We start from the raw sequence: 13,733 nt of genomic DNA, 5'->3' as shown, positions 1-13,733 counted from the left end.
GCTGCCTCAGTTTCCCCAGGGGTGTGCAAGAAATCCACACCCGCTCTGGGAATTTGAGATGCATGAGTCCCTCCGCGGTCACTGTCCAGCTGGGTCACCGTGTCCTGCTTGGGGGAGGACACCCCGGGATGCCGCACGCCTCTGCACGCTCCCACCGACATCCCCATCCACTTGCCTCTGCAAGGGGGGAGCAGTCCGCACTGGTTGCCCCAGCCACCCCAAACGTGCCGCCCCCAGGCAAGGGGACACCGCGACCCCGGGGCTGGCCGGCGCCTGCGTTCTGTCTTTCGGCAGCTCCGGGAACTTGACCCCGGTTGAAAGGAAAGCCCGTCCCGCTGCCGGCTGCCTGTCTACCTGCTGACTGCTTCCAGAAACCCCCTGCCCCCTGTTATTTTATCAGAGCATCCCCCCCCCCGCCCCCCGCCTTCTCCAATTCTGCAGTTTCCAAGAACGTGCAATAACCCGGAGCCACGTCCCCTGTGTCTGGGGGTTTTATTACGGCTGCGGGCTGGTTTACAGCTCGCTCCCTCGCAGTCGTAAAAAGAAAGCCCCAGCTCCAGAGAAGCAGAGCTGCCGCCCCGGCGTTGGCGGCTGGGGGATGGAGGGATGGGGAAGGCGGCTGCTTCTTCCTGGTCTCCTTCCATTTTACAGGTCATTTCCTAGCAGTAAATTTTGTGATTAGCAGAAAAAGGAAAAAAAAAAACCAACCAAAAAACCAAGTCCCAGCCTCTTTCCAGGTTGTTGGGGCTCTTTGCCGTTATTGTGCATCGTCATTTTTAGCTTTGTTTATGGCAGGAAGGAGATGGCAAACAGAGAGGTGAGGGTTAAAAAGTATATATTTTATCGAGCGGCTGTTTTTGAAGGAGGGGGTTTCCCCTCCCGGCTTGCTCTTTTTTCCTGCTGCTCCTGGTCCCCAAAAGTAGCCCCCAGCCCGAAGCTGTGACCCTGCAGACTCTGGGCTGGTGCTTTCCCCCAGCTGCGAGGCTCTTTCGGAGACCCTGGCTCCCGGCTCTGCTCCGGGGGATGCCGAGACTTGCAGAAATTAAACGTTTTGCACAACTTCCAAGGAGAGCCGAGCCCAGGAGCCCTGTCCCCAGTGTCATGCATCGGCTCCCCAAATGCACCCAGATAAAACCAGCAGCCACGTTCTCCCAGTGACCATCAGAGCCCAAAGGATTTCCTCCATTTGCCGGCTCCTGGTGGGATTGGGGTCCGGAGCGGAGGACCCCGCCGGGCCGTGACCCGTGTCCCCTGTCCCCGCCAGACATCGATGAGTGCCGGCTCAACAACGGCGGCTGCGACCACATCTGCAGGAACACGGTGGGCAGCTTCGAGTGCAGCTGCAAGAAGGGCTACAAGCTGCTCATCAACGAGAGGAACTGCCAAGGTAAGGGACACCGGTCCCCTTCCCCGGGGACATCACCTCTCCCTGCCCTCCGGCGTTTCTCAGCCCTCCCATGGCCGCTGCTGGAGCAGTGCCGGCCCAGTTACTCCTTCCTCTTTGCTTTCCTCCGGACCGCGTGCGTCCTTCGGGGGATTAGTGTTAGATTTGGGTTCTGGTCTGGAGCTTAGCGCTTTGATCTGCAGAGCTGGGCTGCCGTCCCAGCCCCGCTCCCGCGCTGGGGATTTCTGGGCTCTTCTCGCAGCAGAGTTCAAGCCAGCAATTAGGCAGATGCCAGGTGAAATCCTCCGGCCTTACTCAGGGCTGGGACGACAGTCACGACGTTCCCCGCAGCCCCGTGGGCTGGGACGCAGCTCTGCGGCAAGCACATCCCGAGCCTGGGGCCGTCGGCTCTGCTCCGGGGCACCCATGCCAGGGGACCGGGGACCCCAGCAGCACCCCATGTGTCCGGGGAGGCCACCCTGAGCTCAGCACCCACCCTGACACCTCTGGGTTTATCCTAAGCTGCTCTGATTTATTGCACAAAGTTTTTGGTAGCGATCCCGCAGCGGCATGACCGTAGCTCCCTGCTAAAGCGCACCCTGACGCACCGGCCGCTTCCTCCCCTCTCGAGGGGCCGCGCTTTTCCTGGGACAGGGGACGAGAAGAGCAGCGGGACGTGTCCTGCCTTGCCTCTCCCCCTCTGCCAGCCGCCCTGCGGCACGGCTGGATCCTGCCCTGCTCGGGGACGTGCCATTTTTGCAAGCCATCAAGGCAGAGCGAGGATTTCAGTGGCTTTTGCGAAGGGATTCCCCCTTCCCTCCTCTGTCGGAGGGCAGGAGCGGGGGGCAGATGCATCCTGCTCACTACAGAGGGAGCTGGCTGCTCCGCGCGGCTTCTTCCACCCTTTTCTCCCTCTCCTGACATCCTCCTGCACATCCCACATAAACCCAGCAGGTTTAAACGACCTGGCAGGTCGCTGGGCCATCCCGGGGGGAGCACGGGGCTCTGCCCCCCGGCCCAGGGCCGGCACGGCGGGTGTGTGTGAGCCCAAGTGCTGCCTCCTGCAAGCGCGCGGCCGGGGAAGGAGGGGGCTGGCACGCTCCGGGGCTGTGACCGCTTTCATCTCCGTCCAGGTTCTGCGCTCTTGGGATTTTGACGCGAGCGCGGCAATTAACTTAATGAAGCCAAAGAAATGATGCTCAAACCCGCCGGGTTGGGTTCACCCACCCAGCCGGGACCTCCCTGCCCCGGCGAGGTGCCCCGCAGGGGTGAGCAGACATCGCTGGCACCGTCCCCGGGGCAGGACCTGCCTGTGCAGCAGAGGGGCAGAGCCCTGGCCGGGCAGCAGCCGAGGGCTTTCGCAGCCGCCCCGTGCCAGGGACACGGTGCTGGCCCTGTTTGGCCTGTTTGGGGTGCTGAGGGGCTGCAGGAGCTTGGGGCAGGGGGAGGTGCTGGTGCAGTGGCTGCTGCTCCCAGGTAATAGCAGCTGGACCGGGCAAGGAGGGAGCTTGGAGGCAGGCAGGGTGGGAGCACAGGGTGCGGAGCATCCTGGTGCTGAGTCCTGGAGCATCCCGGTGCTGGGTCCTGGAGCATCCCGGTGCTGGATCCCCAGAGCATCCTGGTGCTGGATCCCTGGAGCATCCCGGTGCAGGATCCCAGAGCATCCTGGTGCTGGGTCCCAGAGCATCCTGCTGCTGGATCCCTGGAGCATCCCAGTGCAGGGTCCCAGAGCATCCTGGTGCTGGGTCCCAGAGCATCCTGCTGCTGGATCCCTGGAGCATCCCAGTGCAGGGTCCCAGAGCATCCTGGTGCTGGGTCCCAGAGCATCCTGCTGCTGGATCCCTGGAGCATCCCAGTGCAGGGTCCCAGAGCATCCTGGTGGTGGGTCCTGGAACATCCTGGTGCTGGGTCCTGGAGCATCCCAGTGCAGGGTCCCAGAGCATCCCAGCGCAGCCCCCAGCTTGAGAGCAGAAGAATTGGAGCAGGAAGGGGACAGCCCTTTTGCGGGGGCTGCCCCTCCGCCGTGCCGGCCCTCACCTCCCCACCTTGCCTTTCCTCCAGACATCGACGAGTGCTCCTTCGACCGGACCTGCGACCACCTCTGCATCAACACCCCCGGCAGCTTCCAGTGCCTCTGCAACAAGGGCTACACGCTCTACGGGCTCACCCACTGCGGAGGTAGGGCCGGCTGGATGCTGGCAGGAGGAGCCCATCGCCCCGTTGGGTTCGGGTCCCGGGGAGGCACAGGGGGCACCCAGGGATGGGGCAGCCCCGCGACATGGTTGCTGCGGGACCCCTGGGGTGCTGCTCACCCCAAGGGCTCGCGGGGAGGGTCGGTTCCCCACGTACCCCAAGCTGGGGCCAGGCAGGGAGGGGGCTCGCAGCCAGACGCTGGTGTCTGCAACTTCAAACGGAGCGACAGGAACAATTTGTGACTTGTCTGCAGCGGGAGAGAGGGAGAAATCCCCGGCGTTTTTGGCAGGGAGCTGGGACGGGGTGGGAAGGAGAACATCAAAAGGGTTTGATTTAAGTTTCACAAGGCAGATAGCTCCCAAGGGCGGGGGCGTGCGGCGCCCCGGGAAGCGGGGAGGCAGATGAAACACGCTTTGGGGGGGTTGCCGGAGCGTGTCGCGGCAGCGGTGCCGTTGGCGTGGGGAGACGGCGGCACGAGGCCGGGTGCTCCAGCGCTGCCCGGCCGGCGAGGGCGGGCGACCCTCCTCGTGCTCCCAAAATACGCAGCCGGCGTGAGCCAGCGCGGCCCCCGGGACGCTCTCGGTGTGACCCTGCGATGGAGGGGTCGCTGGCTCCCACCGATGTTCCCGAGAAGAGGGAGCCGGGCAGGGAGGGGTTTTTGGGGGGCAGCTCCATCCCTGGCTGCTCCCCACCTCCGCCCTTGCTTTGTGCCAGGCCTGGAGGATCGGCCCCCCGTTTTGGGCCGGGGCGGAGGGTCCCCGCCGCAGGGAGAGGGGCCGGGGCTGCCGAGCAGCTGCCTTTTGAATTCGGCTGCTAAGTGCTTCCATGTCGGCTCCGTCTGCTGCCCCCCGCAGCTCCCCAGCCCGCCGCGGGGCCGGGGCCGGGCTCAGCCTGGGTGGGCTGCACCCCTCACCGCCCGGCCCTCGGGGACACCGGCAGTCGGGGTTTCCCTCGTCCCCGTGGCGTGGCCGCAGGGAGGAGGCTGGGGGAGGCCCTGCGGTCTGCATCCCCCCGTCTCCAGCCGGGCACGGATCGTGCAATTTCTCCATCCAAAATCACAGCCCTGAGACGATGCGACGACTCGCTGTCAGAGCCGGGGGGGGGTCCCGCTCAGCCCCCGCCGCTGCCCCTCGCCCACCGCCTCTCCTTTCTTCCCCGCAGACGTCGACGAATGCAGCATCAACCGGGGGGGCTGCAAATTCGGCTGCATCAACACGCCCGGCAGCTACCAGTGTACCTGTCCCGCCGGCTGCAAGCTGCACTGGAACAAAAAGGACTGTATAGGTACGTCGGGGCAGGACCCGTCGCAGCCGGGGATGCTCCAGCATAGCCCGGACATCCCCCAGCCAGAGGGTCCCGATGCCCCATGGCCCCTCCATCACTTGGGGCTGTTGGGATTAAGGGCAGGGTGGGGGATCACGGGGGTTTTTGGGGTATCCCGGCGCAGGGATGCTCCGGGGTGGGCTGCTTTTGGCTGGGGCCCCACGTCCGTCTCGCGTGGGTCTGGATGGGAAGTGCCGTAAGGTGTTGCCCTGCTCCCTCTGCCCTCGGTTGTCTTGTTGCTTCTTTGACCGTGCTCGGGGCTGGCCGTGAGCTTTTGCACCAGCAAATGTCCCTAAGGGAGCTGTTTCCATGGCCCTGGCCGTGCCCCGGAACCCGACTGTCCCCCTAAAAAAAATTGAAATCCCATCAATCACGTCTCATATCTCCAAGGAAGAGCTGGGGGACTGGGATACTGGTCCGGGGTCCCCATGCCATGCTCCGGCACCCTCTCCTCCCCGGTGAATCCCTCCGTGACCTGGGAGGGCATGGGGGTCCCTCGCGAGTCCCTGGGCTGTGCCAGCCATGGGCGTCCCCGCTTGTCATCACCAGCCGGCGCGTGTCCCTCAGAGCTGGTGAAATGCCTGCCAGGTTCGGTGCCGCCGCGGGCCACCCTCACCTGCAACAAGACGGGCAAGAAGGACAGCTGTGCCCTCACCTGCGCCTCCAAGGCCCGCTTTCTGCCAGGTACCGGCACCGGTGCCACCCCCGGCACGGGCAGGGGGGTGCCCGTTTCCCTGCATGGCCCAAACTGCGGGGGGAGAGGAGCGGCTGCACAGCCAGGGTGCAGAGCACCCAAGTAGTGGCCGGGGTGAGGGAGGGAGGTGGTTGCTCGGGGGGGGGCTCGTTGCTGGGTGTAGATCCGTTGGGGTGCAGGATCCCCGCAGCGGGGTGCTGGGCGTCGTCCCCCCACGGCGCAGCCGTGCCTCCCTGCATCACCCCGGCAGAGCATCGTGGGCACCGGGTCCGGCATCCCCCGACTCCCGTTCCTCCTTCCCGCAGAATCCGACAGCAGCTACACGGTGAGCTGTGGGACCCCCGTCCTGCGGCAGGGTGGCCAGCAGAGACCCACCAACAGTAGCCAGCAGTGCCTCGGTAAGGCGGCTCCTGGGGTGCCCACGGCCACCACCGGCCAGGCTGCCCTGTGCCAGGGTGGTTGAGCACCCGCCTTTTCTTTTAGAGACTGTCGCTGCGCCAATCAAGCAAAAGGCTTCTTTCAAGATCAAGGATGCCAAGTGCCACCTGCACCCGCGAGCCAAGGGCAAGCAGGATGAGGCCGGGAAGGCTGGGGCACAAGGTGAGGCGTGGGGGACAGCGGGGGTGCCCGTCCCCCCGGGAGGGACGGGGTCCTGACTTGTCCCCCCCCGTGCGCAGGCGGTTCGGCGCCTTGCTCCGACTGCCAGGTCGCCTTCGTCAACCTCAAGTGCGACTCGTCCAAGAAGGGGAAGGGCCGTCGGGCTCGTAACTCCTCCAACAAGGAGGTGACGCGCATCACGCTGGAGTTCGAGGCGGAGATCAAGCCGGAGGAGATCACAGGTGGGCACAGCGCTGGCTTGACCCGTCACGGGTGCAGGCAGGGGTGGTGGGACCAGGGGGACGGTGGTGGGACGAGGGGGACGGTGGTGGGACCAGTGGGATGGTGGTGGGACCAGGGGAACGGTGGTGGGACCAGGGGGATGGTGGTGGGACCAGGAGGACGGTGGTGGGACCAGTGGGATGGTGGTGGGACCAGGGGGACGGTGATAGGACCAGGGGGATGGTGCCATCCCCATGCAGCAAGGAGAGCTGAACTGGTCCTCATCCTGCCCCGGAGTGGGATGCGCTGGGCAGCGCTTGCAGCTGAGCATTTGGGAGATGGTTTTAATCCTGCTGGGTTTCCCTCTCCATCCCTCCCTTCTTGCTGCATCCCTGTTTCCCCCCACACCCCCTGTTCCCCCCTCCACCCCCATTTCCCCCTGCACCCCCAGCCAGCTGCAACCTGCACTGCCTGCGACAGAGAGTGGAGAAAAAGCTGAAGTCGGCCATCAAAGCCCTGAAAAAATCCATCAACCAGGAGCGGTTCCTGCTCCGTTTCGCCGGGATGGAGTACGAGGTGGCGAGGAAGCTGAGCGTGGCCCCGGAGCGGCAGGAGAGCTGCGGACCGGGCCAGCAGCGCCTGGCCGGCAAGTGTGGTAAGGAGCATCGTGGGGTGCCCAGGGTCCCGTGTCCCCTCGGTGGTGACACCCACCCCCCCCCATCACTGACGTCCCCCCCCGGCTCTCAGTTAGCTGCTCGCAGGGAACGTATTACCACGGCCAGATGGAGCAATGCGTCCCCTGCCCCCCCGGCACCTACCAGGAGAAGGAGGGGCAGCTCTCCTGCGACCTGTGTCCCCGCGGTGACGCTTTCGGACCGGTGGGAGCCACCAACATCACCGGCTGTACGGGTAAGGGGGCACAGAGGGGTGGTGGGGGGGCCCGGGAGGGTCACCCGGGGGATGTCCAGGGCTGCAACCTCAACCATCAGCCCCCATCCAGGAGAGGGGAAAGCCCGGAGCGTCCCCAGGACCCGCAGAAGTTGCTAATTTGGGGCATTTAGAGGGGACTCCGGGAAGGACAGCGCTTGCTCCGGATTTATTGGTGCTGGGTGCGGGGTGGGAGAGCCCAGGGCGCGCCGGGTGCCAGGACTGACCGATGCCTGTGCCCGCAGGTCAGTGTCCCCCCGGCCAGCACTCGGCCGATGGCTTCAAGCCCTGCCAGCCGTGTCCCCGCGGGTCCTACCAGCCCGAGGTGGGACGGGCGCTCTGCTTCCCCTGCGGCGGGGGGCTGACCACCCGCCACGAGGGAGCCCTCTCCTTCCAGGACTGCGACACCAAAGGTAGGTCAGAGCCGGTCCCCGGGGCGGGGGGCACCCAGCGGGGCCGTGCCGGTGGGTGACGCAGCCCCCTTTGCTCTCTGACACCCCCCCCACCCTCCCCAGTCCAGTGCTCCCCCGGGCATTACTACAACACGAGCGTCCATCGCTGCATCCGCTGCGCCGTGGGCACCTACCAGCCCGATTTTCGGCAGAATTATTGCATCGCCTGTCCCGGCAACACCACCACCGACTTCGACGGCTCCACTTCTGTGTCCCAGTGCAAAAGTAGGCGAGCTGGGGTGCGATGGAGGGGGAGGGACAGGCGTGGCGTGAACTGGGGTCCTTCCTCAAAATTATTTAAAAATCGCTTAAAGTAGAGTTTCGGGTCATTTCTGTGCTTTATGTGTGCAGGCGGGCATGGGGGTATGCATTGAGCAGTGCTAATAGAGAACTTTCCCCCCTTACCCAGTAAACCCCCCCTGTCCCAGTGCTTATGCCACTGGTTCCCAGTTGAACCAGTTCTCTGTGCCCTGCAGACCGGCAGTGCGGGGGGGAGCTGGGCGAATACACGGGCTACATCGAGTCCCCCAACTACCCGGGGAATTACCCCGCCAACGTCGAGTGCACCTGGAACATCAACCCGCCGCCCAAGCGCAAGATCCTCATCGTGGTGCCGGAGATCTTCCTCCCCTCCGAGGATGAGTGCGGCGACGTCTTGGTCATGCGGAAAAACTGTAGGTAACCGAGCGCGCGGCGGCGGGGGGATCGGCATCGCCGGGGGGGGAAAAGGCTGGGGTTTGGCAGAGCTGCCTTGTGCAAAGGGAGAAAGCCGCGGCCCCGGGGAGGCAGGAGGGGATTTTTGGGAATGGGGTGAGCGGGGGGATCGGCATCGCCCCGCCGCCCCGGTGTCTTGCTGGATCGGGGGGATGTGCGTGGGCTAAGCGTGGGCTGGGTTGCACACCTGGGTCTCAGCTCTTCTTTTTTGGGGTAAAAAGCCCCGTTTGGAGCTTTCCAGAGCAAGGAAGGAATAACAACACCCCCGGTGTGTAACGTGAGGGTTGGGGGTGGCTCAGCCTCCCTGAACACGGACAATCCCCATCCCCGGAGCCCCCCTTTTGCCGTGAGCGTTTAAGTACGGTAAAGCTGGGGGTAGTTCCGCTGATGGGCATCGGGCATCAGGCGTCCCCTCGCCGTTCCCTGCAGCCTCCCCGTCCTCCATCACCACCTACGAGACGTGTCAGACCTACGAGCGGCCCATCGCCTTCACCGCCCGCTCTCGGAAACTGTGGATCAACTTCAAAACCAGCGAAGCCAACAGCGCCCGGGGCTTCCAGATCCCCTACGTCACCTACGACGGTGAGCCCCGGGGGGACGCCGTCCTGGCATCCCGGTGCCTCCCTGCCCGTTTTGGTACCCGGGTCACCCCCAATTCACACCTCCCAAGTATTTGGGGGAAGCAGATTCAGGGGTGGGGACCAGAGGTTTGGGGACAAGGGACAGCTCATGCCCTGACCGTGTTTTTCGGCTGGGTGTTGCAGAGGACTATGAGCAGCTGGTGGAGGACATCGTGCGGGACGGCAGGCTCTACGCCTCCGAAAACCACCAGGAGATCCTCAAGGTGAGCGTGTCCCCACCGGGTCCTCGCTGCCCGGGGCTCCGGAGGGTGCTGGCGTGCAGGAGCACCCTTCCCTTCCCTTCGGGTGTGCCCCCACGCCCTCCCTGCGCTCGTGGCTTCGGTTCGGAGCCGCCGAAGGGGATCAGGGGATGGGATGGTGACCCCCCCACCTCCGGCTTGGCTTCCCCGCAGGACAAGAAGCTCATCAAAGCTTTCTTCGACGTGCTGGCGCATCCCCAGAACTACTTCAAGTACACGGAGAAACACAAGGAGATGCTGCCCCGCTCCTTCATCAAACTCCTCCGCTCCAAAGTCTCCAGCTTCCTCCGGCCTTACAAATAGCCCCCCGCGCCCCCGCCGCCCCCGGGCCGCCCCGCAGCCAAGGAAAACCTCTTCTCCCTTCCTTCTCCTTTCCGATTTTCTCCTTCCTCCCCTCGGCTCCGGCAGGACCGCCACCTCTCGCCCCGCAGACGTCCCCCCACGATTCTCCGCCGCTCCCCGCATCCCCACGGGGCAGGGGGGGATGCTCCGGTCTCATCCAGCCGCCGGCGAAGCCGCTCCTCTCTTCCGAAGCAGCTTCTTCATTTTACGAAACCGAAGCACTGGTCTTTTCGCCAGCCTCTGTCCTCCCTTTGGTTTCCTTTACGCCAGGTCTGTCCCCGTTCCCCGGTGCCACCAGCAGCCCGGGACATCGGGAAGGGGTCGTCGTCCCTCCAGCCCACGGGGCTGGCGCCGGCTGCAGCCCCACCGAGCTCTTTCGCAGAGGATGGCAAGAAGGTAACGCCGTATTTATCGCAGCGCCTGGGTCGTGGGTATCGGCATCGCTTTGCAGAGATCGGGGGGAAAAGAATTTTAAAAAAGCGTACTTGATGAAAAAGAAAATTTAAAGGAGAGATCGGCAAAACACGCCAGCGAACGGCAACCGTGGTGGCTCCGGTGGCCGTCCCGCCGGAGAGCCGCGCTGGCGCTGGGAGGGAAGCACAGCCAAGCCACGTTCCCGGAGAACAATGTCTGGCTGCACGGGAGAAAACAGGGAGCAAAGGAGAAGGACTTTCAGCCGGGTTCGGGTTTTTTCCCCCCCCCCACCCCAGACACTTGTGCCAAGAAACCAGACTTTCTTACAAGCTCTGCCAAAGAGTAACTCGGAAAAGCAAGCTTTGTGAAGAGCAGGAGTAAATGTTTGTGCACTAGGATATCCTCCTTTCTACCTTTTTCATATGTATTAAGTGCAATCATTTGAGTCTTCTTTATATTATTTAGAGGGAAGTGTTTTTTTTCTACTAGAAACGACAATATTTATACCTGCCTGAGAAATGAGAATGTGCGTTTGTAACAAAAAAAAAAAAACACAACCAAAAAAAACCAAAAAAAAAACCACCCACCCAAAGCAAACCCAGCCCTGGGCTGCCGCTGAGCGGTGGGATGCCGTTTTCAGGCCTTGCAACCTTTTCTGCCGCGTTTGTCCCCGATAAAACCCCCTGTTCGGGGGGGAGATGGTGCCTCTCCTGCTCGGCGTGTGATGGGGTGAGTTTTTGCAGGGGGTTTGGGACGTCTCGGTCCGTCCACGGAGGAGATGGAGCGGCTGGGGTGGTTGTGCGCTTTCGGGCTGATCCTCCGCGGTTTGTGGGTTGTTCAAGCCCCGTTGCGAGGAGGATGCAAAACTCAGGCTCCATCACCTCCTTGTCGCAAACCGTTTTGCTTCCCTGCAGGGGCTTGGGGACGAGCCGAGACCTGGGGGCAGGTCCCGAGGCAGGGTCTGGGGAGGCGAGGGGAGCTGCCCCTCCGCTCAGCCCCGAAATCTCTCCCCCCGGTAGGGAGAGCCATCCCTCCCCGGCTCTGGGGAAGCTTCGTGCTTCCAAGTCCCTTCAGATGCTTTTGGCTCCATCCCGCTCCACGTGCTCGTCCTGCCGGGATGCTGCGGGACCCCTCCCCAGGGAGCGGGGCACGGATGCCGGGGGACCCCCCGTCCTGCCACCCCCACTTTTCACCACCACCTGCGTCCCCAGCTTCGCACACAAGCACGGCTGGGGACGGTGGCCAGGCGGATGTCACCGTTGGGTTTGGCCCCCAGCATCTTCACGCAGCCAGACGAGACCCCTGGGGACAGGAGACCGCTGCCATCGATCACCCCTCTTCCTCCTCCCCAAGCCTCGCTCCCTTTCCAGCCCTGCAACCGGCTCTCGGCTGTCGCCTCCCCGCACCTTCATCCCCATCTTCATCCTCTCAAAGACCTGCAGCTGCCAGGACTAAACGTGGTCGACTTGCCTACAGCTTGTTGGCAGGTCCCCTCCTGTCCTCGCTTGTCTCTCGCTGTCCCCTCGACCACATCTGGGGCGAGCCCTGCTCTTAATGAACAATTATTTATTGCTCTGCATTTCCCCCTCCCCCGGGTCAGTCCTTCCCAAAACCAGGAGGTAGCTGCTCGCCCGTGTTTTCCCTCCTCGATCCGTGCTGCTCCAGCACCCCGAGAGCTGCTTCTGGGCTCTATTAGGGGCTGCGGGCTGGGTGAGCGCTGGCAAAGGGGGCTGAGGTTTGTCCCCAAGATGCGTCGGTTGGAAAAGTCTGTCCTGATTCATCCCAGCTGTGGATTTTCCCCTCCTGCCGCCCAGCTCCCAGCCTGTTTGGAAGCTCAACATCTGTGGGCTGAGCTGTTTGTCACTTGGTTGGTGTCTGAAAGCAGCTGCTTTGATGCACAAAAGCTGTTGTAGGGATTTGGAGAGGGAGGGGGGTTTTATTGCTCTGGGGCAGTCGCAGCGGAGCAGTGACCGTTGAAAGGGTCTTTCATAGTTAGAAGGGAAAAAAGAAAAAGAAAAAAAAAAAACAACAGCAAAAATAAAAACAACCCGGGAATGACTAACCCCGCTGCGGTGGCCCCGGTGCGACGCAGCCACTCGTGCTTACAGAGTTTATTAATTCTTTGGGATTTAACGGCGGGGTTGCTGTCGCTCTGACCCTGCTGGGACTGGGGCTCCCGGAGCCTCGGGGTGTCCTGGTTGTCACCGTTGTCACTGCACCAACCACCTCCGCTCCCCTAAAGCAGTTTTGGAAGGGCCAGCACATCCTCCCGTAATGGCCAAAAACACCTGGTAACGTCTCCTCCCCCTCCTTTCACAAAATATCTCAAATAAACGCCCCAAAAAAGTCCACGGGGCCACCAGAACCACCCCACTGCAGCTCAGTTCCTCTTTTCACCCCGCACCCACGACCCAGAAAAGGTTTGAAAGGCTGAAAACTGCATCATCAGCCACCTCGGATGTATTGAATGTTTCGACGCGGTGAACATAAATAAGGGTCGTTGGTTTTTTTTGTTTTTTTTCATGTTGGAATATTTATATCTGCCTTTTGCAGCGGGCCACGACATACCATCTCCAGCAAAAATGATTAAATGAGAAAGATGTAGTTCATGAAGTTATTTGCACTTGATTAAAAGAAAAAAAATGTATCTGAACTTTGTAAAAAGAAATGTTTGCATTTTGTATTGTCTTTTTTTAATTATTAAATGGAATTTCTTGGTGTTGTGTTGATCTTTCAAAAACTGGCTCCGACGCTTATTTTAAAGGTTTCTAACAGCAGGATCCAAAGCTATTTTCATTGTTTTGTTCCCTCGGATGCTAAGACAAGCTCTTTTCAAAGGCATAGGTTTTTTTTCCCCCCAGAAGCTTAAATCCTACACACTTCCATAAGCTCGCCAGTCATTACACAATGTATTTATTTATATACATTAATTAGATGCAACGTATCTCATTTTTAGCCCAGAACATGGAGTCGGACAGGGACTAGCTCAGAGGGAAGCAGAGGGGATGGAAAACACTCTTTACCTCGACCCCAAGCCCCTTGCCGAGCTGCAGCTCCCACCCTGCACCCCCCTCCATCCCTCCGGATCCTGTGGGTAACTGGGACCAGCTGGAAGACACCATCAAGTCCTGACGAGCTGCTGCTGGGCAGGACCCCCAGGCCCCGGTCATTGGTCACTGCAGGGCAGCAGACGCCTATAAAGGCCAGTGCCCCCCAGCCCACTCCCCAGAGTGGGGAGGCCGCAGGGATGGGGCAGAGCCCTGCACGCAGGATGGCATCAGGCGACCGCAGCACAAGGTAAGGGTCCCCTCTGTGGGTGAGCTGGGGATCTTGGGGCTACAGCACGTCCGCGGAGCAGTTACACCTGCACCGCACACCCTCGGCTGTGGTAACCTCAGTTTTGCTTGTTGTGGATGCGAGTGGAGCTGTTCCTCCCCCCCACCCCACTCTGAATGCAGGGCAATGAGGCTCCTTCCCTCAAAACCTCCGATATTCTCCTTGAATTCATGTCCCTATGAGCTCAAGACAGCATTTCTTGCTTCAGCAAACCCTTCCCACCAAGCTTTGGAGGAACACAACCAAACACACAGC

General features: G+C 62.0%; 1 protein-coding gene across 1 annotated transcript in view; it reads left to right on the top strand.

Moving 5' to 3' along the window:
- SCUBE3 (signal peptide, CUB domain and EGF like domain containing 3) overlaps positions 1-9,745 on the top strand; it is a 35,740-nt gene extending 25,995 nt beyond the window's left edge. The window contains exons 9-23 of the mRNA XM_075174311.1: positions 1,265-1,387; positions 3,446-3,562; positions 4,739-4,861; positions 5,450-5,584; positions 5,900-5,992; positions 6,078-6,194; positions 6,272-6,433; positions 6,865-7,068; positions 7,161-7,322; positions 7,586-7,753; positions 7,856-8,017; positions 8,269-8,466; positions 8,936-9,088; positions 9,271-9,350; positions 9,540-9,745. Of these exons, the coding sequence (XP_075030412.1) occupies positions 1,265-1,387; positions 3,446-3,562; positions 4,739-4,861; positions 5,450-5,584; positions 5,900-5,992; positions 6,078-6,194; positions 6,272-6,433; positions 6,865-7,068; positions 7,161-7,322; positions 7,586-7,753; positions 7,856-8,017; positions 8,269-8,466; positions 8,936-9,088; positions 9,271-9,350; positions 9,540-9,689 (2,147 nt within the window). The 3' untranslated portion in view covers positions 9,690-9,745. The remainder of the gene's footprint in view (positions 1-1,264; positions 1,388-3,445; positions 3,563-4,738; positions 4,862-5,449; positions 5,585-5,899; positions 5,993-6,077; positions 6,195-6,271; positions 6,434-6,864; positions 7,069-7,160; positions 7,323-7,585; positions 7,754-7,855; positions 8,018-8,268; positions 8,467-8,935; positions 9,089-9,270; positions 9,351-9,539) is intronic.
- Positions 9,746-13,733: the final 3,988 nt, after the last annotated feature.

Source organism: Calonectris borealis, chromosome 26, assembly GCF_964195595.1.
Source record: "Calonectris borealis chromosome 26, bCalBor7.hap1.2, whole genome shotgun sequence".
NCBI classification, from domain to species: Eukaryota; Metazoa; Chordata; class Aves; order Procellariiformes; family Procellariidae; genus Calonectris; species Calonectris borealis.
The sequence above is the reverse complement of the archived record's forward strand: the minus strand, read 5'-3'. Positions and strand labels throughout refer to the sequence as shown.